Source organism: Lepidochelys kempii, chromosome 6 (genome assembly GCF_965140285.1).
Source record: "Lepidochelys kempii isolate rLepKem1 chromosome 6, rLepKem1.hap1, whole genome shotgun sequence".
NCBI lineage: Eukaryota > Metazoa > Chordata > Testudines > Cheloniidae > Lepidochelys > Lepidochelys kempii.
In genome coordinates, this window is record NC_136385.1 from 87683784 (window position 1) to 87709179 (window position 25396).

The 25396-nt window shown below is 39.6% G+C and overlaps 1 protein-coding gene across 16 annotated transcripts in view; it reads right to left on the reverse strand.

The window, feature by feature from the left end:
- The window catches only part of RALGAPA1 (Ral GTPase activating protein catalytic subunit alpha 1), a 231499-nt gene that overhangs the window by 83668 nt on the left and 122435 nt on the right, over window positions 1-25396 (reverse strand). For all 16 annotated transcript variants that reach the window (XR_012159487.2, XM_073349047.2, XM_073349040.2 and 13 more), the window contains 5 exons: window positions 19083-19191; window positions 5901-6011; window positions 5398-5466; window positions 3249-3380; window positions 461-644 (listed from right to left, as the gene is read on the reverse strand). Coding sequence is in view for 15 of the 16 variants with exons in the window: in XM_073349047.2 (XP_073205148.1) it covers window positions 461-644; window positions 3249-3380; window positions 5398-5466; window positions 5901-6011; window positions 19083-19191 (605 nt within the window). In the remaining variant the exon portion in view is untranslated. The remainder of the gene's footprint in view (window positions 1-460; window positions 645-3248; window positions 3381-5397; window positions 5467-5900; window positions 6012-19082; window positions 19192-25396) is intronic.

A 25396-nucleotide genomic window follows, 5' to 3' on the forward strand; every position in this document is an offset into this window, starting at 1 on the left:
TCAATAATCCATTTTTAAATATGGAAAACTTTCAACAGTCTTTCAAATTCTGTCATGTCAGTTTAGTGATATTATAAAATCACATTAGGAAGATCATAAAAAACAAAATTATAAAAAAAAGAGCAAAATTAAGACTTAAGTGCACTCATTTACCTAAAACAAAATGAGAAGTAAAACACTTACACATCACATTGCAGTATTTTACAGTTTTAATACACATGAACAGAAGGATCCGTATAAGACTGATTTCCATGTTGTAAAGGATCTATTCATTTTAGTTAACGGAGTTGTAATTGTTCAAAATTACACTGTTTCATTCTATATTGATGAACACTACGTATTGTCTAAAATGACATTAAATATAATTTAAAATTCATTATGTAGACACACTTCAGTATTGGAAACCAAGAGACTGTCTATTCTCTTTTAAATAAGAGTTCATCCAGACAATTTGACATACCTTCTGTGACAGGCTGGAGCTTAGAAGATCGCTCTGAATCAGGGGAATGTAGTGGTTCTGGTTCTTTCAGGCTTTCTAAATGCATAAAAGGATCATAATCCACAGATGCCAAATCAGAAAGGCTTAAAGGAAAATATTTTGGGTTGCTGAAACACTGAGCTCCATAGACACATCCATGCAGAACCTAGAACAAGATCAGGATTTCAAGACCAATTACTAACTTTATTTCATTTTCTGATTAATTTGTTAAAAACAGAAAACCTACGACCAAACAATGAAACCTACTCAACAGGGTAAAAAGAAAATGTGGGCTAGTTTTAGACATTGTATGTTCATGGATCTGAACTCCTGTCTGCAAGTGCTATATTTAAGGAGGCTTCGTAAAAACAGCAGCATGTGTAAAAGGGATATGTAATAAAAATACAGTAAATATATAACTTATCATAAACCAGTAAGCAACCTCTACCTCTAGATTTCCTATTCTCTATGTATGTACATTTCAAATGTAAGATTTTGGGGGGGTAAAGTCTGTCTTTGTTTTGTACTTAATGTGTGGTGTAAATATATGGTCAGTGCCAAATTAAACAAAGGTTAAAATAATTCCATCTGTAAGGGTTACATTCCAATCTACATACATTGTCTTGTTTGTAGGGTTGACCTTCACCACGGCCCAGGGCCAGCTCTAGGTTTTTTGCTGCCTCAAGCAAAAAAATTTGTGCCCCCCCCACCCTTTTTTTTTTGGCTTTTAAACATGTTTTCACTTTGCAATGTTTAAGTTTTTATTTTAAACAGTCAAAAAAAAACCCCCAAAAAATGAAAACAGAGAATTTGTAGTTAGTGAAATAAAACAAATTTCCTACTAGTGCACTCATTTAATTTTAACATTACAATTACAAACAATTTGGATTCAACTATACACTGTTATGAAAAACGTTAGTGTCTTCCGGTGTGCCCAGTTTCTCATAAATTAAAAGAATTTATATGAACTGAATTTTTCTGTTTTTATACTTGCATAGTCCTTTAATAATTCAGTGAAATTAAATTTTTTGCAATGGTACTTGCAACTGAAATTAATGCAAGTCCTGACAAACGATTTTGAGACATGGTGGACCTCAAATAATTTTTTGGTAATTTCAGTTTTGAGAAACTGTGCTCACCAGAAGCCACTGATACTAGTAATGTTAAAAGAATGCGGAATGCTATAGCAGGGTTTGGAGCGAAAAAATAATTTCTTGCTATAAATTCTAATACTTTTAGAGGAGAAGTTTTAGGACTTATTAGCTCAGATAAAGCTATTAATTCATTATACAATTCTACTCCATCAATGTCAGCAGCATTATCAGTACTGAGCGCTAAATGTAGGTCTTGGCAGTGCTTCATGAGGTCTTCTTTGGAAAACTGATTTTTAATATTTCCAATATCGTATACAAATTCAAAAATTTTACAGTAACCATGCAACTGATAAAATCTTTCTTCAATGGAAGCTATAGCTACATCCAAAACCAAAAAACTACATCTTTGGTCTGTGAATACACTAACCACGATCGATTAATTTGTTCCTCATTTTTCATTTTTTTCTTCATACTGGATGGCATAAATCGACGATTCGACTCCTTAAATGGATATTCAAATGTAGACTCTAGTTTTGAAGGACCTTTTCTCACAATAATCACTCGCATTGCATCAGTAATTATTGTCGGCCATGTACTCGGATCCGATCCAATGTCAGCTCCACCATCCAATAATTGTTCTTCAGTTTTAGATTTGGATAACAGTTCTTCATTTCTGAACTCTTCAGCTGAAGTAGTAAACCTTTGTATGGATTGTGATTGTTCGTCTTTCTCAGTTAGCGAAGATAATCTTTGGTCGCATTGTTGTTCATCTTTATCAGTTGATAAAGATAATCTTTGGTTTGATTAGTCTTCATCAGTTGATGAATAATCACTTTCAATGCATTGCTTAGAGCTTTCTCCTTGATTGTCGACTTTTTAAAAATACTTATTTGAGGTACGAGATAGTTTTTCTAATTCTTTTTGCTGTTTCTCTCTTTGTTGCCAGTAGACAGCACCGGAAAGTCATTTTCGTTTTTGTCCCGGCATTTTAGCCCTATAACCACTGGCACTGACGTGACACGGATATTGGTGTGAATGGTGCTGTTAGGGTGGCACAGTACACACAAGTAATCGTGATTCCTGATTTAATCAAACAATAACCATTAACGATTACACATTTACACATACACATTATGAGTGACCGTGTCACGATGTGATACGATATTTTTCATGTCATGCTCCTATCACACTACTGGAGTGTTTTTTGATCTTCATGTATTATTTTTTTTTTTCAAACATTGGTGGATTTTTCTGAAAAAAGAAGAAAAAAAAAAAGAAGGATGGCCGGAATGCCGCCCCTGCTTGCTTTGCTGGTGCCTAGAGCCGGTCCTAGGCACTGCCCCTGAAATGTAAACCCTTTGAGTAGTATTCTATTATTTGTTTGGCACTGACCTTCTCCTGGACCAACATTATCTACAGCACTATATGAATGATTAAACTTCTTTAGATCAAACATCACAAAATGAGGCAAAAACTAACTATTTAGGATACATCCCAAGATTAAGTAGTTCTGGGTAAAATGCATAAGTTTACAGGCAGAAGACGCCTATAGTACAGTCACAGAATTTGAGTCAAATGAACAGAAGGGTTCTGTCTTCATTCCCCATAACTGACATCACCTTCAGCTTTACAAGTTTTCATTAAAAACAAAACAAAGCAATGTAAAGCACAAGTACCTTATACACACTATTAAGAACAGATTGTTCGGTCTTATTTTCAGCTCCTGTGGTGTGAAGAGGTTGCAGTAAGGTCTTTAAAGGCAAGGCCATTATCCAGTCCAATAAACAGAGAAGTAAAGAAACCACCAGCTGTAACAACAGTATTTTTAGTTATAATTCACTTAAAATAGCAGCCTGCGACTTTACATTTTTGACTGTATTTTGTTTTCCTGCTTTAGTCTCTCTTCCATACAGGTAATCAACCTTAGGCAATACCACCACATTAAAGTTACTTAAAAGCTATTGTATGCCTAAACTCCATATTGTAGGTGAAAGCTCTAGCTGCTGAGACCCCAACTTATATTCTGTCCAAGGACTATCAATATGAATAGCTTTTCATTAACATCATCGTGATAGGTGGGTGAACAGATGTGCCTGTGCTGATAAATTTCCATGATTTTGCAAAGTTCATTGAAAAACAAATTTGTTTAAAATGACAGATCAGCAACATGTAAGTGGGGCTGGTGGAATGTTTGCACTTGAGCCTCATGGTAAAGAATAAAAGATCATGCAAGAGTAAACTATCTGAATTGCCTTTACTACTTCATAAATATGGTTATTATTCCTTCATAATCTGCTACTATAACTATACAGCACCATATATTCATTGAAGGATATCCAAATGCTTTCCCATGTCAACAACTATTTTACTCTATAATACACCCATCTTCCTCTAGTGGCTATTTTTACATTGTTCATTACACAACAAACACTCCAAGGTTTCAAACATGGATCAGACTACTAGTTCAATAATAATGGTAAATTCATGTCAAACAGCTCTCTCATAACACAATTAAACTTATTTGTAGTTTAAAAACCTAAGGAAGTGGCCATCGTGAAATAAATAAAACTGAGTTCAAATAAACAGCAACAAAATTCTTCAAAATACTTTAAATATGTTTTAAAGAGTCTTTATCAATGTGACAACAAAAAACCCCTAACGCGATTTCTGAAACTATATTTTATTATAAGACATATAAGCATAATACCCATTTCGCAGCAATAATCGTAACTTTGCCCCACAGTGACATCATGCAATAAACACATGACGATTAAGGGATTTTAGTATTTATGGTCCCAGATTTAGATGACAGAACATAGCTTGAGAAGAAATCTAAATAGAGGAATCACCTGCCAGCGTAAACTTGGTGGAGGTGGAGCTCTGCTGTGCCTTACACCAGTTGCTACCCAGCCCCAGCATAAGGGTTCTATTATTAGCATAAGGAGAAGGAGATGGCATCTTATGTGTGTTTTGGGTCTGAGTGTGGAAAGAGGAAGGAATAGCTGTGGTGGAGGAGAGGAACTCTATGATCTTCCACGGCTGTGAGGACTGATGGAGCTTACGACAGTGGCAGAAGTTAAAGCAAGTCCCCTACTACTCTGCTTTCCACCAGGGCCAGGTGACCAAGGACAAGAGAACCACAATCAACCACATACTGCCCTGAGTTGAGATGCCCCTTTCAAAAATGGCCATTGCCTTTCATTGCTCCCAATAGAAGTGGAGCCAAACTGCCCTTAGGGGATGGTAATCCCCTATGTTATGAAGAGGCAGAAAGGAGCACTGACGAGCAGCTGAATGAAAGCAGAGGCCATCTTTGTTAAGGGCCTCAGGCCCACTCAGAACAACAGGAGATTGCCATCTTCAGAGAATTAATGAAGAATTATGTGCTACTCCTAAAGAATGCACTTTAAATTGTTCTTGGTAGCAATACAAAATGATAATTAATCCTAAAGTGGTCTTCAAACGTAGTCTATGCACAAGGTTTCAATACATTAACTATATAGAAAGTTTGAAAAGTCTACAATACTCCAGTATTAGGATCTTTAGGGACAAGAAGAAAAGGCCTGACACAGGGTGCTAAGTTTATTAATGGAAAAATTTTAAGATTAATTTTAACTCTAATAGCTCTACTTGTAAATTCTGAGAAAACTCATTTTATTCTCAAAGAATAAATGCTGTAATTTTGCGGAGAATATACTATATTTTACATACAAAGAGTCTGAATCCTTAAGGCAAAAGTCAACCGTAATCATGGAGCCATGACTGGCAATTCCATAGTTATATTAACAGTAGCATATAAAAAAAGCATGATTAATGTCTAATTACCCTTTTGTCCTGTTCATAAGAGGAAGCTTCTGTATTGGGTAAAAGCTGAGTAATAGTTGCTATCAGGATCTGTGGACAATAAGTAGTTTTCTTTAAAAGTTACAGTTCTTTTAAACTTAAATATCTCATCAGGCAAATGTGATACAATACCATACCTATGGCGAAATTCTTCTAAAATTATGTCAAACTGTAGCATTCAGTTGGGTTGTTGCTTGTAAAACTATTTTTATTGAACTTCAAAAAGACACAACCTAATGAACATTAGGGGCTAAGTTATATGTGCCTCATGCAGGTGTGCAAGGAGGTAACAGAGGCCTTCCTCCACCTACCTAGTACATCCATGAGGGCAGCAAACTTAATTTGACTAAAAGCACGCTTTATACTTAACATCTATAAAAACATTCACATCACAATCTTCAGTTTGCTACTTCAATTTCAATTATATGATTTCCTAGAATCCCTAGAAAACTGCAAATTGTTTAAAACATTTTGTAATTACTTACTTGAATAATTTTTAAAGGTGAATCAGCTTGGTATGTTTGAAGCCTATATACATAATGAATCAGCATGTTAAGCATATTGCAGGCAACATGTGCAACTGTTTTATTTGGAAACTGTAAAAAAGAGAAATGAGTGATAATTACTTTATGACTCTCCATGGTTTCAAGCTATGACACACTGAATATGATGGACAAACATCTCATTAATAGTATTACAGATTTAGAAAGAGATTAGCAGGACCTGTGGAATGAGTCCATTGCTTTATACTTACTGATCTTCAATTTAACATGAATTACTTTATGATCAGAGACATAAATGGAGTCACTTGATTTCATAGGAGAGGAAGAAAAGACCCATGGGCTGCACATCAAAGGGAAAAAACCTTAAGATTTATATTTAGGCTGGCTAATAGTCCCTAGTTCAGAATTGAAGCAGATGACAAGTAGCTGCGACTTCTTAGAGATTCTGTCAAAACCAAAAATGAATGAAGCAGTAAGCTTTCGTGGGTAAAAACCCCACTCTTCAGATGCATGAAATGGGTGTTTTTACCCACGAAAGCTTATACCCAAATAAATCTGTTCGTCTTTAAGGCGCCACCAGACTCCTCGTTATTTCTGTGGATACAGACTAACACGGCTACCCCTCAGATACTCAGTAAGCAACAGGATCATGCAAGTAAACTGGTAGATGAAGAGAGAAAAGATTCAGATTTACAGAACATTCATTTTCCTTTTGTTGGAGAGGTGGTGGCATGGATTGAACAGACTTTTTATGAACAGTTGGGAAGCCAGTTTTCAGAGTACCAGGACAGCAGGGCTGACAAGGAAAGCTTTAAACAAGGAAGCAAAGACAGAGAGCTCAGGTAAAAAAAAAAGCAGGACCTAGAGTAGCAAATGGGAAGACTATCAGAAGAGGGAGAGAGTGGAGGGAACCAAATGGTGCTGAGCAGACAGTTTCAAAAGGAACTCAGGGATACTGAGAGATGAGAGAGAGAACAGGTAAAAATGTAAGATGGGGTATTGAGAGGCAGGGGAGAAATGTATTTTTTTTTTTTTTTTAAAAAAAAACCTCAGGTGACTATAAAGAAAAAAGTACAACATAATGAATAAGTATTTCTTTTATTTAGGACACTCAGGTATAAAGGATGTTTTCCAAATCTTTTACATAGTTAAAGTGGCATGTGTTGAAGCAGATAACGTTAGAATCTCTTCATCGAAAAATACTCAATGAGGAAAAAACTTCAGGGACTTCACAACATAAAGGAGATGCAAACAGCTGACCAGGATACACAAGGACAGCAGACCCTTACTTGTACCCTAGCCTAGGCGACATCTGATGGTATGGGAAGGATTGAGACTGAGAACCATGTTAGGCTATTTCCCTTCCTATACATTTTACTGTTCCTTAAACTATTAACTGCGGACACAGGCTTTGGAAATTTAAGAGTCAATTTCATTCTGAATTCTAACATACCCCTCTCTCCCCAAACCTAAGCTAGATATACACAAAAAGCACAGTGTTATTAACACGAATGCAACTGTAGACAACCATTTACAGAGAGCATAAACTGCACAGAAGAAAAACATTTATACATAATACACAGGAAAAAGCACGCAAAGGAATTCTTACTCAACAATATAAACTTTCTGCATCCTTAATTAAACCGAGTACTCTAATCCATATTATCTCTGAATCACAGATCACCCAGAAAATCATTTTAAGTGATTCATGGATGAACTATATAGAAATAACAGGGCTGTAGTTTATGTTACTGACATACAGAATGAGCTCAGACATGACTTAAGGATTTTACATTTTTCTCCTTCATAGTTGTTTAATGTTGAAGATTTAGAAAATAAATCAGTTCAGAGTGTCTTTTATACATTTATTAAAAGATTAAGCAGAAAGTTACAGAACAAATATTACTTTAAACGAAATATGCCACTAGCTAGGTGAAGTTGGTTCTCCTGACAATTTACAAGGAATACAATACAATGGTCAAACTGATATTACAGTTGGAATACAATCTATAAGTCAATGGTCTGACTTATCTGGCTTGCCAATTAGTAATGAAATAATACTAAGTTAAGAAAAACAATCCTCAAGATTTTACAGAAAGGTTGATGGGAGAATCCCTTTACTTTAACTTGCTTAAATAACTCAAAGTCTGCTGAAAGTAACAGCTGTTATTTTGTCTTGATTCTAAAGACATACAATTCAAAATAATTTCCTGGTAGCCTCCCTTTTGGCTACCTGTCTCCCATTAAACTTTGCTGTTCACAAGGATTATATTAATCTTGGTTTGTCTAATATATTTCCCTCCCTATATAAACATTGTCTATAGTTTGCTGAAAGTCTGGCACAAACACCAAATATTTTCTAAAACTCCAGACTAACAGCAGCTTTAGAACGACACTGGTTTAACCCAGGGATCCCTCACTGTATCAACACTTAAAACACAAAAACATATGTATACATACACACACGCACGCGCTGGTGGGCACTGGAATGATTTGAGGGCGCTCTAATTGTTCTACAGAAGGATCTTCACACTTTCTTCTCTTTATAGTCTCTAACTCAAGTGGTTGGTCCTAGTTGATATTTACCGGTATCTTTGTTGACAAGATGTGATCTGTGCTTTTGCATGCAGTGGGGCTGTGATCTTTACCTCTCTTGGTTATACTTCAGACTTGGCTTAGTTGTTCCAGTGCTCTTCACTTCTCCTTCCCTGGGTGGCCAGTCCACAGAATAGAGCAGGATACAGCTCAGGTATCTTGTTGGTGTGAGAGAAAGTTACCCCCCTTTTTTCTGCAAATGGTAAGCATCTTTTGTAGGGATCAAGGATTCCTCTACTCTGCCCTAATAGATACTCTTGCTTAATTAGCAGTTCCAGGCTGGTATAGATCATCAGGGACTAATGACTTGACACCTTTGTCTTGGAGTTACATGGAAGGTTTCCAGACTAGGATGTATAGATTGTAACCCAAATCATTACTAAATGCAAACAGAGGTCTCCTGAAATCAGCACACAAGAAGTTGTCATGTGATAAGAAACTGTTAGGCAAGCTTCCACTTTAGGCCCCAGATTCAAATGTCTTGATTGTTTAAATATAATTAACGACTTATTCAAGGATATGCATTCACTCATTTCCACACATTCTCATGACAGTGAGTTAATTCTGACACTGGGAAAATAGTTTAAGAAGTGGGGTAGTGGCTAGGACAACTATACAGCCTTTATCCTAATAACCCTTTGCCTATGTACAAAAAACTGCTTTAAGCATCTCTTAGCAATGCTAACCTTTGTTATATATTTGGTCAAACAAAGTCACTCACAGGCCTAAGTCCATATACAGCCTATGTTCCTTACGTATCCCTCCCCTCTTTCGAATAAGGGGGGACGGGGGGGACATTGTAACACCGTAGTCTGGAGGGGAGACCTACGCTAGAGAACTTTAGGATCAATCAGTTGTCTTTACATTATTCATAAATTAACAATAATTTTAATAATAAAGCTGTTTATAAACTTATAATTTTAGAATAAAGCTAAAATAATTTAAAACATTATAAAAGTAAGGATTACATCATCTTAATGCATGTTAATTTTAATTTGATCATCAGTTCCACCAGGTGAACTTTGTATGTCATTCTGAAACCAACAGAACTCCACTGGCCATCACATACAGTCCTCAGCTAAAACCTCTCCAACGCATCATCAGTCTTCTACAACCCATCCTGGACAACGATCCCTCACTTTCACAGGCCTTGGGAGGCAGGCCAGTCCTCGCCCACAGACAACCTGCCAACCTGAACCATATTCTCACCAGCAACGACACACCACACCATAGTAACTAACTCAGGAACCAATCCATGCAACAATCCTCGATGCCAACTCTGCCCACATATCTACACCAGCGACACCATCACAGGACCTAACCAGATCAGCCACACCATCACCGGTTCATTCACCTGCCCGTCCACCAATGTAATATACGTCATCATGTGCCAGCAACACCCCTCTGCTATGTACATCGGCCAAACTGGACAGTCCCTACATAAAAGGATAAATGTACACACATCAGATATTAGGAATGGCAATATACAAAAATCTGTAGGAGAAAACTTCAATTTCCCTGGACACCCAATAGCAGATTTAAAGGTAGCCATCCTGCAGCAAAAAAATTTCAGGACCAGACTTCAAAGAGAAGCTGCTGAGCTTCAGTTCATTTGCAATTTTGACACCATCAGCTCAGGATTAAACAAAGACGGTGAATGGCTAGCCAACTACAGAAGCAGTTTCTCCTCCCTCGGTGTTCACACCTCAACTGCTAGAAGAGGGCCTCATCCTCCCTGATTGAACTAACCTTAGGTTTCAGAGGAACAGCCGTGTTAGTCTGTATTCGCAAAAAGAAAAGGAGGACTTGTGGCACCTTAGAGACTAACCAATTTATTTGAGCATGAGCTTTCGTGAGCTACAGCTCACTTCATCAGATGTTTACCGTGGAAACTGCAGCAGACTTTATATACACACAGAAATCATGAAACAATACCTCCTCCCACCCCACTGTCCTGCTGGTAAGGGTGGGAGGAGGTATTGTTTCATGATTTCTGTGTGTATATAAAGTCTGCTGCAGTTTCCACGGTAAACATCTGATGAAGTGAGCTGTAGCTCACGAAAGCTCATGCTCAAATAAATTGGTTAGTCTCTAAGGTGCCACAAGTCCTCCTTTTCTTCTTTGAACTAACCTTGTTATCCCTAGCCTGATTCTTGCTTGCATATTTATACCTGCCTCTGGAAATTTCCACTACATGCATCTGACGAAGTGGGTATTCGCTCACGAAAGCTCATGCTCCAGTACGTCTGTTAGTCTAGAAGATGCCACAGGACTCTTCGCTGCTTTTACAGATCCAGACTAACATGGCTACCCCTCTGATACTCGTATGTCATTGTGGTTTTAAAATATCAAACATTTTCCACTTTTGTTCTTTGACCTTTTGAATTTTTACCTAAGCAGTAGGGGTCAAGAGGAAAGAACTTTTATTCCACTTTTCTTTTATTATCCCACAAGACTGTGAAACATAAAAGTTATAAGTGTAGTGCTCAAGTTTCCCAGTATGTTTAGAATTACGTATTTTGATGTTTCACAACCTAAAATTTGAATTTATTACATTTGATTTTTATTATTTCTGTTTATTGGATACCCTTAGTTTCACAGCATGGAAGTTCCTATGATCCAACAATAGCCAAATGTAATTTAAAAAATAATTGTTTCAAAGAATTCTACAGTTGCTCTTTGAACCTTGGTATCCAATTATAAAAGACTATAGCTTTTAAATTTAGTTAAAACACATGGTTAGGATTACAGTCAACATCAGGAAATTTGGGAATGGTATCTAATGGGGGAGGGATAGCTCTAGTGGTTTGAGCATTGGCCTGCTAAACCCAGGGTTGTGAGTTCAATCCTTGAGGGGGCCATTTAGGGATCTGGGGCAAAAATTGGGGATTGGTCCTGCTTTGAACAGGGGGTTGGACTAGATGACCTCCTGATGTCCCTTCCAACCCTGATATTCTATGATTCTAATCTGTGTTTTTGCCAATCTTGGCCATCTAACTGAATTTGATGGAAATGCCACTTCTGTTTTCTTGTATCTAGTGTGACAGACCCAGACCAGTGGGGTACAGGAGTCTGGTCGAAGGCAAATATACTGGCCACTTGATGAATAGTTTTCTGTTCCCTGAGTAACCAGAGCAGGGGCTGCACTAGAGCAATCAGGAACCTGCTAGAACCAATTAAGACAAGCAAGCTAAGTAAGACACCTGAAGCTAATTAAGAACATACGAGAATCAATTATGGCAGGTAGACTAATCAGGACACCTGGTTTAAAAAGGACCTCCCATCAGTTAATGGCGGGCATGCAAGGAGCGAGAAGACATGCTGCTAGAGGACTGAGGAGTACAAGCATGATCAGTCTTCAGGAGGAAGATCCTACAGTGAGGATAAAGAAGGTGCTGGGGGGAGGCCACAGGGAAGTAGCCCAGGGAGCTGTAGCTGTCATGCAGCTGATACAGGAGATATTGTAGACAGCTGCTATCCACAGGGCCCTGGGCTGGAACCTGGTGTAGAGGGTGGGCCCAGGTTCCCCACATCCCCCCAACTCCTGATCGGACACAGGAGGACTTGACCTGGTCTGTGAGCAACACCAGAAAGGAAGGTCTAATTTGGAAAGGGATCTGGCCTGTTCCCGACCCTCTAGGTGGGACATCAGAGACTGCAGAGATTATTCTCAGTTTCCCCCATGCTGGCCAGTGATGAGGTTAGCTGAGTGAACGGCAGGTTTGAGCCTCTAGCAGAAGGAAGCCAAACTGAGGGCTGCCGTGAACCTCTGAGGTGAGCAAGTCTGCCAAAAAGCACAGGAACCACCAAGGCAGAGGAGGAACTTTGTCACACTAGTACCACTATAATTTTTTGGCTTTATATTCAATAGTCTGAGGTAACTTCCTCCTATTGACCTGACCACATGTGAATTTTCTTGGTCATTACTTAGAGTATCACTGTGACTTGCACTGGAAATTAAGCTAAATCATGTATTAGTTATATGTTAACAAGGACTTAATTACCATCATGACTGGTTTTTTTTTTTTTTTTTTTTTTTACACACCTTTCCTGTGTGGTACGTGAATGATTCCATAACACTAATATTTTCACCACCATAACTTTCTAACAAAGCAACAAGGCATTCTATGCATATGCTTAGCACTCTAATTTATTTGAAATTTTACTTCTGCTTTCTCCTCCACTCCCCACCTTGCCACACTTTGCCAGGCAGAAGGGTGGCGAGTAGCGTTTTGTTCCATATTCCCCCCACCTTCCCCTTGCTGTACCTGTAAGACAGCTTTGTGTGAAATTTCCTTCAGAGGAATTTTATTTTAAAGGATTTATTTTAGAGGATTTTGACATTTTTAATAAACTTCAAATACTTATAGACTGCAGCAATATGATGAACTGCTCATCATCCTGCCTGAGAATCAAGAGATCTTACTTGGTTAGCTTCTTCTAAATAATCTTGTTTATCTAGGTTCCCTTCCTCAATTTCTGCTTCATCATCACCACCTCAAGTTATTTTCTAGATCACCTGAGTCTGTCCAAGTCTGTTAATAATTCTTGTACCTTTTCCTTACATTGCATATTAAATCCTTTTAACTTTTTCACTCTTCAGTTTTCTTACTCAGGGCTTGTCTACACTTACTGGGGAATTGATGTGTGGTGATCGACGGTCAATTTAGCGGGTCTAGTGAAGACCTGCTAAATCTACCTCAGATCACTCTCCCGTCGACTCCTGTACGCCACCGGATTGAGAAGAGTAAGGAGTCAATGGGAGAGCGTCTCCCATTGACATCGCGTAGTGTGGACCCCATAGTAAGTAGATCTAAGCTATGTCGACTTGAGTTACGCTATTCACGTAACTCAAATTGCGTAGCTTAGATCGACTTTTCCCTGTTGCGTAGACAAGGCCTTACTCTCTTATGTGCCTCATCCAAGCACTGACTGAGTACTCTATTTTTATATTACAGAGAGTTTATTACTAATGCAGCGAGTTCAACATCAGAGAGCAAAGAGTGATGGTTGACCGCACGACTAAAATTGTCTGGAATAAGAATGGAAGCGTTGGATGTAAATGTCACTAGTTGGAACTGTGACTAAAAGAAAATTTGCACTTAAAAATATTTTTTGTCCCAATATAAACTGATTGTTTCTCTCCTGTTGCTCTACCTTGGGACCTCCGTGAGACAATGATAGCAGTTCTAACAATGGGTTTCTTCTTGGGCATAAGTCTCTGAAGCTTAGTTTAGGGAACTTTAATAGTTCCCTAAACAAAGCACTCAAATTCAATTAGTTTGAATAGCAACAAGAACCACTGCTTTTTCCTTAGCAAGAAACTTCACCTCTGATCTATTAACAGTAACTCCTAATTGGAGACATCCTCTTTTTCCTTTGGCTGAAAGCAGACATTTGCAATTGTGCTGGCAGAGTACAAACTGGACCAGATTTTTCTTCAGGTTACAGGTCCGATATACACTATTCAAAAACACATTTAAAAAGGTTTATTTCTCAAAAATTCCAACAATTCGACTCCTGGTTGGCTCACCATAAGACTCAGTTAATTATGACACTCGAATAATAGCCTAAGGAATAGGGTAGCAGCTAAGACAATATTATAGCCTAATAACCCTTTGCCTATATACAAAAAGCTGCTTTAAGTATCTCTTAGCAATGCTAACTTTTGTAATACATTTGGTCAATCTAAGTCACTCAAAAGCCTAAATGGCCTATGTTCTTTACAACTAGGAAAAAACCCCAGGCTCACTGTGCTTATTTTTTTTTGCAGTATGGAGGGGAACAGTCATTTAGCATAGGTTTCCAACACTGTCAGAAGGCTATCAGATAGGTTTAGATCTTTCATTTACTTTCCTTTTACTTACCAGTGAACTAGAATACACCTTCTCTCAAATTCAGGGGATGCACTTCCATGTGGTTACGCATCCAGCTCTGAACTGAACCTAGGGTCAATTACCCCAGGTTGTAAAAGACGCTTAGAGAGACAGCATCTTTGATTTCCAGGAGATCCCATGAGGTCATTAGTCCTGTTCTATGACTCCTTGTTGGAATGCTATACCTTACAAACTTCAAAAAGGCAGACTTAAAAATGAAAGTTAAGAGTCGGTAAGGGAATACAGGTAGAGAATTAAGAGGAAGAGGAATTTAGGGTAGCTGTAACTTTCTGAATAGCAAAATATTCATGACAGAAAAGAACTACATTGCAAAAGAAAAAAGTAGTAAAATAAATTATGGTTGTCACAATGGCTTTTTGGAAACAATATGAAAAGGAAATTACAGTGCACAATAAAACAAGGAGTTAGACATTTCATGTGGCATAAGTAAAACAGCAGATGCTCTGAGAGGAAGCTGTATCCTGGGCCAGCTTCTTACCGCCACAGATGCTGCATTTTGAATTTTTCATATCTTCAATATGACTGGGAAGAATGGGTGAAGTTATACACTTTGATGAAGCACAAGAAAAGGTGCTGATTGCAAACTTTAATTTTCTTTATCTGCATCAGAATCAAGAGATCTCGTGGATGACTCTTGTGAGTCAGAGGGATCCAAATGAGCGAGCAGATATAAGCAGTTACTTCTCTTCTTCTGTCTCTCAAACTATTTAGTTTTGCACTTTTGTTTATAAGTGGCTACAGATTCTGCCACCTTTTTGCATTTGACTGAAAGAAGGCAGACATTTGCAAAAGAAAATTTAAAATCTGCAGGAGAAGCTTCAGAGGTTAAGTCTAAAACAGAACTCTCTTCTATTCCTGATGAAATAATCTCTTCTGATCTGCTAAACAATAATGCAGAAGTGGTTGAGAGTACAATAAGCAGACTACAGATTCTCTACTTATGTGCCTGGGTGACCTTCATAGTACCTTAACATAAAAAAACCCTGAAAGCTTGACAACTGGCTTACAGAATTTGAAATTAAATCCAGACTGCTGGAAGTATCTTTAAAAACCTGCATGACTACCCATCAAGAAACTCATTAATACTATGTGGGACAGACAGTGGGGTGGAGGAACTTGGGGACTGTATGGACATCCTGAATGTCCAGATTATTGAATTTAAGAATCCTTCCTGACCTCTGCTGGCAACTGACTGAAGCCCTGAAGCATGAGATTTAATTATGGTTATTGCTTTAATGCAGAGTTGCAAGTGCTAAGAGTATGCTGCAGGCAATGCAAGCAATCCTGTTCTCCCCACTGCCCAGGAAGAAAGGGGATGAACAGGGGGCACTCAGTCACAGATTTTAAGGCCAGAAGGGAGCACCATGACCACCCAGCCCAACCCCCTGCACACATACAGGCAATACAATTTATCCAAGAAACAGAATTAAAGCACATCTGATTAAAAAAAATAATAATCTAATCTTGTCTTCAAGACTCCAAGCCATGGTGAGTCCACCACCACCCTGGTAAGCTGTTCCAATGTTCAAGTGCTCTCTCAGCCAGGAAATTGCATTTTATTTCAGAGCTGAATTTGTCTAGCTTCAACTTCCAGCCCTTGGATCTTGTTGTGCCTTTGCCAGCAAGGTTGAAAAGTCCCCTCGCTATCAGATACATTTTTTCCATGTGTAAGCACTTATGCACAGTGACCAAGCCACCTCTTAACCATCTCTTCAATAAACTAAATATATTGAGTTCCTTAAGCCTCACACTGTATGATACATTCAACACTGGTTCAGCTGAACCCATTTCTGATAACTGGTGTCAGCAACAGGTATTTTTTGGAAGGCTTTGAAGTCACTCCAAGCCCAAAATATTATTGAGTCGTACATAACCTCTAGCTGCAGTGGTACAGATGGCCAATTAGCATCTTTCATGCTGAGACTTTCAGTGTGGTTAAGAGAGACAGCAGCATCTTCATAGTGTTTACAGAAAAACTGCTGGCTACAGTTGGACATAGCTTATTGGCTGGAGTTCTGAATGAGTTTCTGCATCCGAGTTATAAGCAAGCAATTTGCTTATGACATCTACACTCCTGTTCAATGGTGTACATACTGTACTTGTCAATACTTTAGACTAGAAATATAGCTTCCTGTATCTGTAGCCATTCATTCCTCTCCCAACAAGAAAATAACCCACTCTGGGAGTCCAAATCCTTGACGATGTGGAAGCCAAGACATTATTGATGTACCAATCTACATCTGGCTTGTTTCTCCATGACGCAAAACTGTATTTAAGAACTTTTCATATTAGACAGTACATTTGCAAATATTTTACCCCAGTGTTCAAGGTGACAGAAAAGGTGGCATGCTCCAAAGTTTTTGCCAACTTGCAGCAGTGTTTTTCAATTCAAGCACCAACTAGTCCATACTTAAGTGCACTTATTACAAGATACTGGTTTAAAATAATTGTTAATAAAAAGAATGGGAGAACAAACGGGAAAACAAATTATTTTGGATGACAGGATTAAAATATTGCACAAGTTTGATAAATTGGAGAGATGAGTTAAAATCAATTGTGACATTTGTCTAATATCAAATTCACACAGAAATTGGCTCAAACCATCAAATGTACAAGCTATAGGATACTGGAGAGACTATCAGGTCACTGAGAAGGTGTCACACCTAAAACGTGATGTGGCAAAATAGGCAATGGCAATATGGTGTTTAATTACTAAAAGAACAGTGCTGAAAACATCAGAATTATTTAGCTCCACTTGGCAAGGGTTAGCCTCCAAAGGTGCACCACCATTCTGTTTACCACAGACAAAAAAGACTATCTGTAGAGAGTTCAGGTGAGAATAAGGAAAATTAAGAAAGGTTTTGAAAATAAGACTTATTAGGAAAGGTTAAGAAAACAGAGCATGCTGTTGAGAAATATACCAGTCTGCAAAATGTTTAGGTAATAAAGATGCTATGAAGTGGGTAGGAGCCAGGTATTCTGATTATTCAATAAATGACAGAATAGTAAGGAATGGTTTTTAATAGGGAAAAATATAGTTTACATATTTGAGTTGGAAGGGGGGGGGGAGAAGGAAGATTGGCTAAAGAACAAGCTTGGCAATGGACAAGATTGTCAAGGAAGCTATAGAATACCATCATTAAGGCTGCAAGTCTTTCACAGAGGTCACAGAAGCCGTGACTTTCCATGACTTCTGTGACTTTTGCAGCTGACCCCAGGGCTGCCCAACCAGGCAACTAGTCCCAGGCTGCCCCGGAGCAGCATCCCCCCAGCATCTAAGACTGAGTTAGGGGTATTTTTAGTAAAGTCATGGACATGTCACTGACTGTGACTTTTTGGTTATTGCCCATGACTTTTACTAAAAATACCAGTGACTAAGTGTTAGTCTCTAAGGTGCCACAAGTATTCATTGTTCTTTTTTCAGTGACTAAATCGTAGCCTTAATGATCACTACAGAAACTTAAGGCTGTTTCAGAATAATGAGGGTCCTACCACTCCCAAAGGAAAGGACAAGATCACTCCACAATAAATCTCCTCCATCAAGTAGTACTGCGGTGATATTGGTCCACAATTGCTACTAGCTATATTTGAATATAGTGCTTTTCAAAATATTTGTGTATAGCACCCATGTCTAAATAAGGTACAAATGAGTGAACAAATGCCAAAATAGCAATCCCATGGACAATAATCCTTCACCCCACCTGGCTATCCAGAACACATGAAAATCTAGAGGTTTTTATAACAAACATCCACACAACCTAAAATTGTAAAAGTTTTAGTTTTATAAATTACCCAGATCATATTGAGGGGGAAGTGAAAAACTTTGTGAACAAACTGTAAAATTCCTCATCATTAACAAAATGTACTTGATAATTTTACAAATATATTCTAAAGTAAGACAGTAGTAAAATCAATTTCTTCCTTTACTTTTTTGCCAAAATTAGAGTTCTGTTATTCCTTTCCTATAGATGATTTCATCATAAACTACAACAGTGCAAAGTTGTAACCTGCTTTAGGTTCATATTATACGTTGTGCTGCACTGCCCCAATGTGAGCTCTGAGAGGCACTTTGCCCCAGAAAGGCATAATACCTCTTGGAGCTCTCAAGTGCACAGGTAACACATCCCTTAGGATGGTACAGCATACTCTGCTTGCACATCTCATCAGAGTTGCTGACTGGTCAAGAGCAGAGACAGAGCTATTGTTCTGCCTCCTCTGCTCCATTTAGGGTGGCTTGCACTATGAAGAAGAAGTTCCTGAGGCTCAGTCCGCAGGGACTATAAATGTGACTGGCACTTGTGCAGGTGTGTAAGGAAGGGATACTCCTTGTGCCTTCCCCTTCAGCACACAATCTGGCCTTTAGATATTAAGCAATGACTTGCTTTGGCAGGTAATAAAAATGTTAGTTTCATCTTTAAAATGAATTAATTCTTTTGCTTCAGAGTGAACACAGGACTGGAAGCCAGGGACTTCTGTATGTAACCCTGTCTGACACTAAATCACTAAACTGCGTAGGGCAAGTCACTTAACTTGTATCTCACTCTCATCATCTGTAAAATGACACTTGACAAATTCAGAGTTGAGGATTAACTAGTTAATTTGCACACTGGACTTTGATGTAAATCATTTTTAATTTAAGTTGTAACAGATTGCAGTACACCTAGTCTCTTACCTTCAAAGAGACACAAATCACATTCAGTGCTTCCTTGATCTGAGGATGATGTGATTCATGAACCAGTTCCTCACAGATCCAAATGCCAAGGCTGCAAAGAGCAACACATCTGCAAAACAAGGTTAGATAACAAAAAACAGATAAGGAATGGTTACTTACCCTGCATTAACTGTAGTTTTTTGAGATGTTGCAGTCAGTGTGGTTCTCTCTATGCGCATGAGCTCACAATCTTTTGAATAGCAGTGTCCGTTGGGACTGCACATGCATCCTCTGCTTTCTCATGCTCCTGTATAAGAGCATAAATAGCAGAGTGGCCACAACACTCCCTAGAAAGCTTGTGTTAGCCAAAAGCTCCTAACGCGGGGATGAAAGCCTTTCAAATTCCTGATATCTGTATGTTTTGGAAACAAGCCAAGGATACTACATGGGCACTGGTGGAAAGGGCCTTAGTAGTTGGTGGGAGAGGTACAGCAGCTAACTGGTACTACAGTGAGATAATGACTTACCCATTTTGTAAGTCTTTGTGACACAATGGCCTGATCCTTTGGAGCAGTCAACAATAGCCACAATAGATTTGGTCCTGTTGATGCAGTATTGAAGAGGTCTGGATATTTCTAGGGTGTGAAGTTTCTTCTCCGCTTGTATGGAATGTGGCTTTCAGAAGAACACAAGTAAGTTGATTGACTGGTTTAAGTGGAACTTAGAAACCACTTTGGGGATAAATTTTGCAAGAGGTCTCAGTACAATCTTGTTTGTTGAAACAAAGTGCATGGGGGCTCTACCACAAGTGCCTGAAGCTTGCTCATTCTTCTGAGGTGACAACTACTAGAAAGACTATTTATAGTCTAAGATGATAGATGGAGCGCCCCAAGAGGGGCTTTAGAAAGACAATGTTGATTTCCTGTGCTAGAGTAGATACTCTAAATGATGAATATGCATGTAGAAAACCCTTAAGGAATCTGAATACTGTTGGATGAGAGAGGACTGAGAATGACTGTATTAGAGGAAGATACTGCTGCAACATGAACCTTGACTGAACTAAATGGAAGCCCAGAGTGTTAGTTACAGCAAATAGTCCAGAATCCTCAATATCGGAGTGGCTGCAGTGGGTTTTGGCCACCGCGAGTCTGTTCTATTTGAAGATGTATGTCTCATGAACAGTTTTCTGCTTTGTATTAGGATTTCCTGAACATGTGAGGTGCGGTTCTTTCCAGGCGCTCAGCCAGCCAACATCCTCGCCAACAGTGGCAACAGTTTCAGTTCTGGGTGCAATTTTTGACCCTGATCTTGGAAAAACAGGTCTGGGCAATCTGGGAGCCTGATCAGTGGTTGCATGAACATCTGCTACAGGTCCATCAGCCCGAAATGTCTCAGCCAGTAACGAGCTATGAGAATAAGCCTGGCCTAGTCTCATCTGCCTGTAGCAATCAACCTGGAGATTAGGAGAATCAGTGGGAAGGCATAAAGAATGTCCCAATTTCAATGCAGATGGGTGTCCAGCAAGCATCCCAGGCTCATGTCTCCTGTGGAACAGAAGTCTAGGCAATTGATGTTGTTCTTGGTGGCAAACAGGTCTATCACTGGATCCTCCCATTGGTGGAATATCAAGTAGGTGATGGATTTCAGCAGTGTCCACTCATGGCTGGTGAGAGATTGTCTACTTAGAAAGTCTGTCAAGTCACTGTTCGCTCCCAAGAGGTGCATGGCTAGTGGGCATGTCATGCAGGTAGCACCAGTTCCAGAGTTATTGTTTTCTGGCAGTTATTGCTTCAGAGCAGGTACCCCCTCATGTATGTCATTTTACATCCTCTGAGGACCACATCTCTTGTATTTGCAGATGATTCAGGTGGGATTCTCAGCCTGTTCCACATGCTTCTGTGATTAATGCCTTGGGTGGTGATGGGTCACAGACAGTACCCCATTTTTAAACACTGTTGGGATGCAGGTACCAAATCAGCACTGCAAAGACACAAGATAGAATTGAAGCTCTCGCTCATCTGATTCTTCGCAGGAGAGTACACTGATCTGAGCCAGAGCTGTAGAGGTGTGAGATGAAGTCTGGCAAGCAATGTCCCATATGTACATACAGACATATGGCCTAATAATGTGAGGCAAGGCCATACTGTTACAGCCAGGTGCAATACCACCATGTTTATTAACAACTCCAGTGAGAGGATTCAGTCCTAAGATAAGCATGCCCTCACCCTTATGGAATCTATCCTGGCCCATATGAATTCTATCATGAGATGATTTCTTGTAGTTTGCCAGGAGGCCCAGCTGGCAAACAGAGGTAGCACATAGTTGAGGTTTGTCAGAGAACTTCCTTATGTGATCTGCTTCTGATCAGCTAGTCGTCTAGATATGGATATACATGGATGATTTTTTTCCTTAGGTGTGCATGTACAATGAGGCACTTTTGTAAAGACTCTCGGTGCTGCAGAGAGTCCAAAGGGCAGTCCCGTGTACTGATAATGGCTTGGCCCCACCGTAAATCTCAGGTACTTCCTGCAGGCAAGGTGGATGGCAGTGTGGAAGTATGTTTTCTATAAGTCAAGAGCCATTAACTACTCCTGAGCCTGCAATGACTGGATAATGGAGTTAAGTGTTACCATCCTGAATCTCAGGCAGTATATGTATCTGTCAGTTTCTTCAGGTCTATGATAGGATGAAGATCCCCTTTCTTCTGTGGAGTAAGAAAATACCAGGAATAGACGCCTGCCTCTCTCTCTCTCTCTCTGAACTTCTGCAGAACCTCTTCTATGGCTCCTAGATGAAGCACTGAGGCCACTTTTAGTAATAGGCTCCTGCGAGAAGAGTTCCAGAAGAGGAATGGGTGGTGATGTCCAGCACTCCTGTGTTGGCCATAATCTCCAATCATGCTCAATAGAAAGGGGCAAGATGGCTTCCAAAGGTCAACTCTGGGATGATTTTGAGGTAGCTCTCAAGTGTCTTGTCAAACCTGCCTTTGGGAGGAAATTTGATATGACAAAGAAGACTAAAATGGTATTTTGTCTTTAAGGGGGCTGGTACCAGAAGGACATACAGGATGGTACTGGAGTGTAAACACTTAAGACTTCAGCACTGCCCTCAAAATCATTCTCTTTAGGGTATCACTCCTGTCTCTTTGAAGAAGGTTCCCTGCTTGTAGCAGGTTCCTCAGAGACAGTGAGGAAAAGTGTATCTCTGGGGATGGCAGTGTCACAGGCTAGGATTCTAGCATGGATATTGCTGGTGCCAGTGAAAAGAGGAGGGTGGTGGTGTCTCCTTGAAGGCATACCTGAGTTGTCAAAGGGCTTGCTGGTTGGTGCCAGGGTCTGTATTGGGTTGGATCTTGCCGTCAATATTTATACCAGTGTGACAGTTGCTCAAGCCTTCTTCGCTGACTTTGCCTTCAACATCATAGACAGTTGAGCACTTATCTCTTGGCCTCAAGTCCTTGAAGGATGGTTGTTTGACCACTCTGAGTTGTATTTGCACTCAGTGTTGGTACTTTACTTGTCAAATCACTTTCCCCGGATGTTGGTGCCAATGTGGTCAGCTTCGGGAAACCCAGCCCTGATGTTGATGGTCTTGGAACCCTTTTAGATTTCTTCTCTCTTCTGGAATCAAAGATGTAGGCACTTGCAAACCTCAGCTCTGGTTTGGAGGACGTTTCAATGCCTGGATCAAATGCAACTTCATGGATTGCTCCATGAAGTGTAGTTTGAGTCCTGGTCTCAAGATTTTCCAGTGTGAGATGAGAAGGACAGGCATATGAAAATTTGTTAGGGATATTACCTTCCCCAAGGCAGAAGAGGCATCTGCTGTGTCCACCAATTAAGGGCATCAGACCATTGCAAGTAGTACAGCATTTAAACCCCGTTGGCTTAGAATCTGCCATTACCAATGGTTGGTGCAAAGTATTTCACCCTGGTATATCTGAATGTATAGGAGGGTCTCGCCTTGCTTATTCACTTCCTTTGGGAGGGAAGGGAGGGGCGAAGAATGCCCAACTAAAAAAAATCTCAATAAGGGGAAAAGAGATTTCTTCATGACTTGGAATTGGGTCAGACAGTCAGAGTTCTGTCTTGCGGCCACAGGTGGTAAGAGGGAACTGAAGGAGGGTTGTGGCCACTCCGCCCTTTATGCCCTCAAACAAGGCACATGAGAAGCCCTGACAAACACTGCTATTCAAAAGAGTCCAAGCTCATGTGTATGAAGCACATGCACACCTACAGCAGGATCTACACTGACACATTAAAAGAAGAACTCAAGATTCTAAGAATGCTCAGCTACCTGCAATAAAAACTATATAATATATGATATTTGTGATTTCTGGACTGCCTTCCAAGATACATTAAATACATAACTACAGTTTCCAAAACAAGAAAAACAAAAACCTTAATTTATGATGCTATATAAATGATTTTTAAAATTACAAGAATCTCAATTCCTCACCCCAGAGGCTAGAATAGGGTAAAAGTGGAGTTCCCTGCCAAGCAGTTGAAGGCCGGGGGAAAAGGAAGGACACCTGCAATAGTGCATATACTTTTCAGATTAAAAATTCAATCTGCAATTAGCACACACAAATTGTGGGTTAGGGCTACCCTCTACAGGTTAAAAAAAATAATCAAGAAACAGACCAAAACCAAACACAGATCAGTATTTTTAAAAATCTCATGATTTTTAAGACATCCTATTTATTATTATTTGCATCATAATAGCACCTAGGAGTCTCAGTCATGGACCAGTACCCCACTGTACAAACACAGAACAAAAAGACAAAGCCATGGGTTTAGTTTTGTGTTTTGGGTCTTGCTCATGGATGTTTTAATACTTCATATTTGCAATAAAGAGGAGATGGCGAATCTTAGTGGAAGAAATCTACATTGATTTTCTTTAGCACATGAGTAGAGCGAACAGATGTGAGGTACAAGACAGGACAGGAGTTTGGAAGGGTGGACTTTATGGTAGGAGAAGTCTAAGGAGTTGATTACAGAGTCAGTGTGGATGAAGGAGAGAATCAAGGGCACTGGAGAGGAGAAGATGGTGGTCAGAGAAAGAATTCAGCAATTGATAGGTCAGGGAGGGAATATTGCTGAGTGAAGATAAAGTCCAAGGAGTGGCCATTTTCACATGTGCAAGACATGACTCAGAGATGAAGGCTAAACATGAAGATGAAGGAGAGGAAATGGGAGAAGAAATGATTGAATGGGAAGTTAACATGAAAAGTTGCAGTTGCAAGGCTAATGTGGGAAATTGAAAGACAATGAAGAGATAGTACAGAGTCAAAATAAGTAAGGTGAGAAGGAGAGAAGTGGGTAGCAATTGACAGGTACATCAAGGGAAGGGGAAGAGTACAGTATGATAGATAGAAGTTCAAAGGCAGGAAGGGGGTTGGATCGCAGTGGGGGAGATATGTGGAAGCTGGAAGAATAGGACTGCACTGAATCCCTGAGGGAAGCAAAGAGCTGGAGAGTCTGCTGAAAAGAGTCAATGAGGAGACTTGCCTCAGGTGAGCCAGTTACTGATCTATGGGTAAAGTATGACTCATCGATTACTCAAGTAGGTTGTTACAACAGCCAGGCATTTGGTGAATGCCCTCGGTGTCCCTGACAGTCCAAATTGCAATTCCTGGTACTGATAATGGGAACTGCCCACTTGAAATCTTAGATATTTTCTGTAGGTATGATGGACATCTACACAGAAGTAGGAATCTTGAAGGTCAAGAGCTGAGTATGACTCCTGTGGATCTAGGGAGAGAATTATGGAGGCCAGGGTTACCATCTTTAACTTGAATCTGCAGATGAAAGTATTCAGCTGTCTCAAATCCAGAATTAGTCAGGAGACCCCCTTTTCCTTTGCTATCAGAAAATATTGGGAGTAAACCCCTTTCCTTCTGAATTCTGTTGGAATCTCTTATTGCACCAAAAGTTACAAGTGACTCAACTTCTTGATGCAGCATGCTCTAATGGGGAGGGGGTCCCCTGGAGAAGGAGGGGGAAGATTCAAGTGGAAAGGGTAGGTATTTAATGGAGTATCCTGGTTTTACTACCTCCATAGCCCCATGGTCTGTTATGGTTCTCCACATGCGATGAAAATAAAAAAGAGAGTTTCCAAAAGGGGGGAAATAACAGAGTGAGCAACTAGAAGTCATACATAGCTCTTGGCAAATTCTCTTCCTCTAGGATGTAGATGAATGTGAAGATGATAGAGAGGATGCTGATGGTTTTTTCCTCTGGAACTTCTGATGCTTTCTTGGGGGCTGAGGTGGTCTGTATTGAGGGTAATATGAGTGTGTAAGGTAAGACTGAGGCCTACCTGCTTTCCTCTTC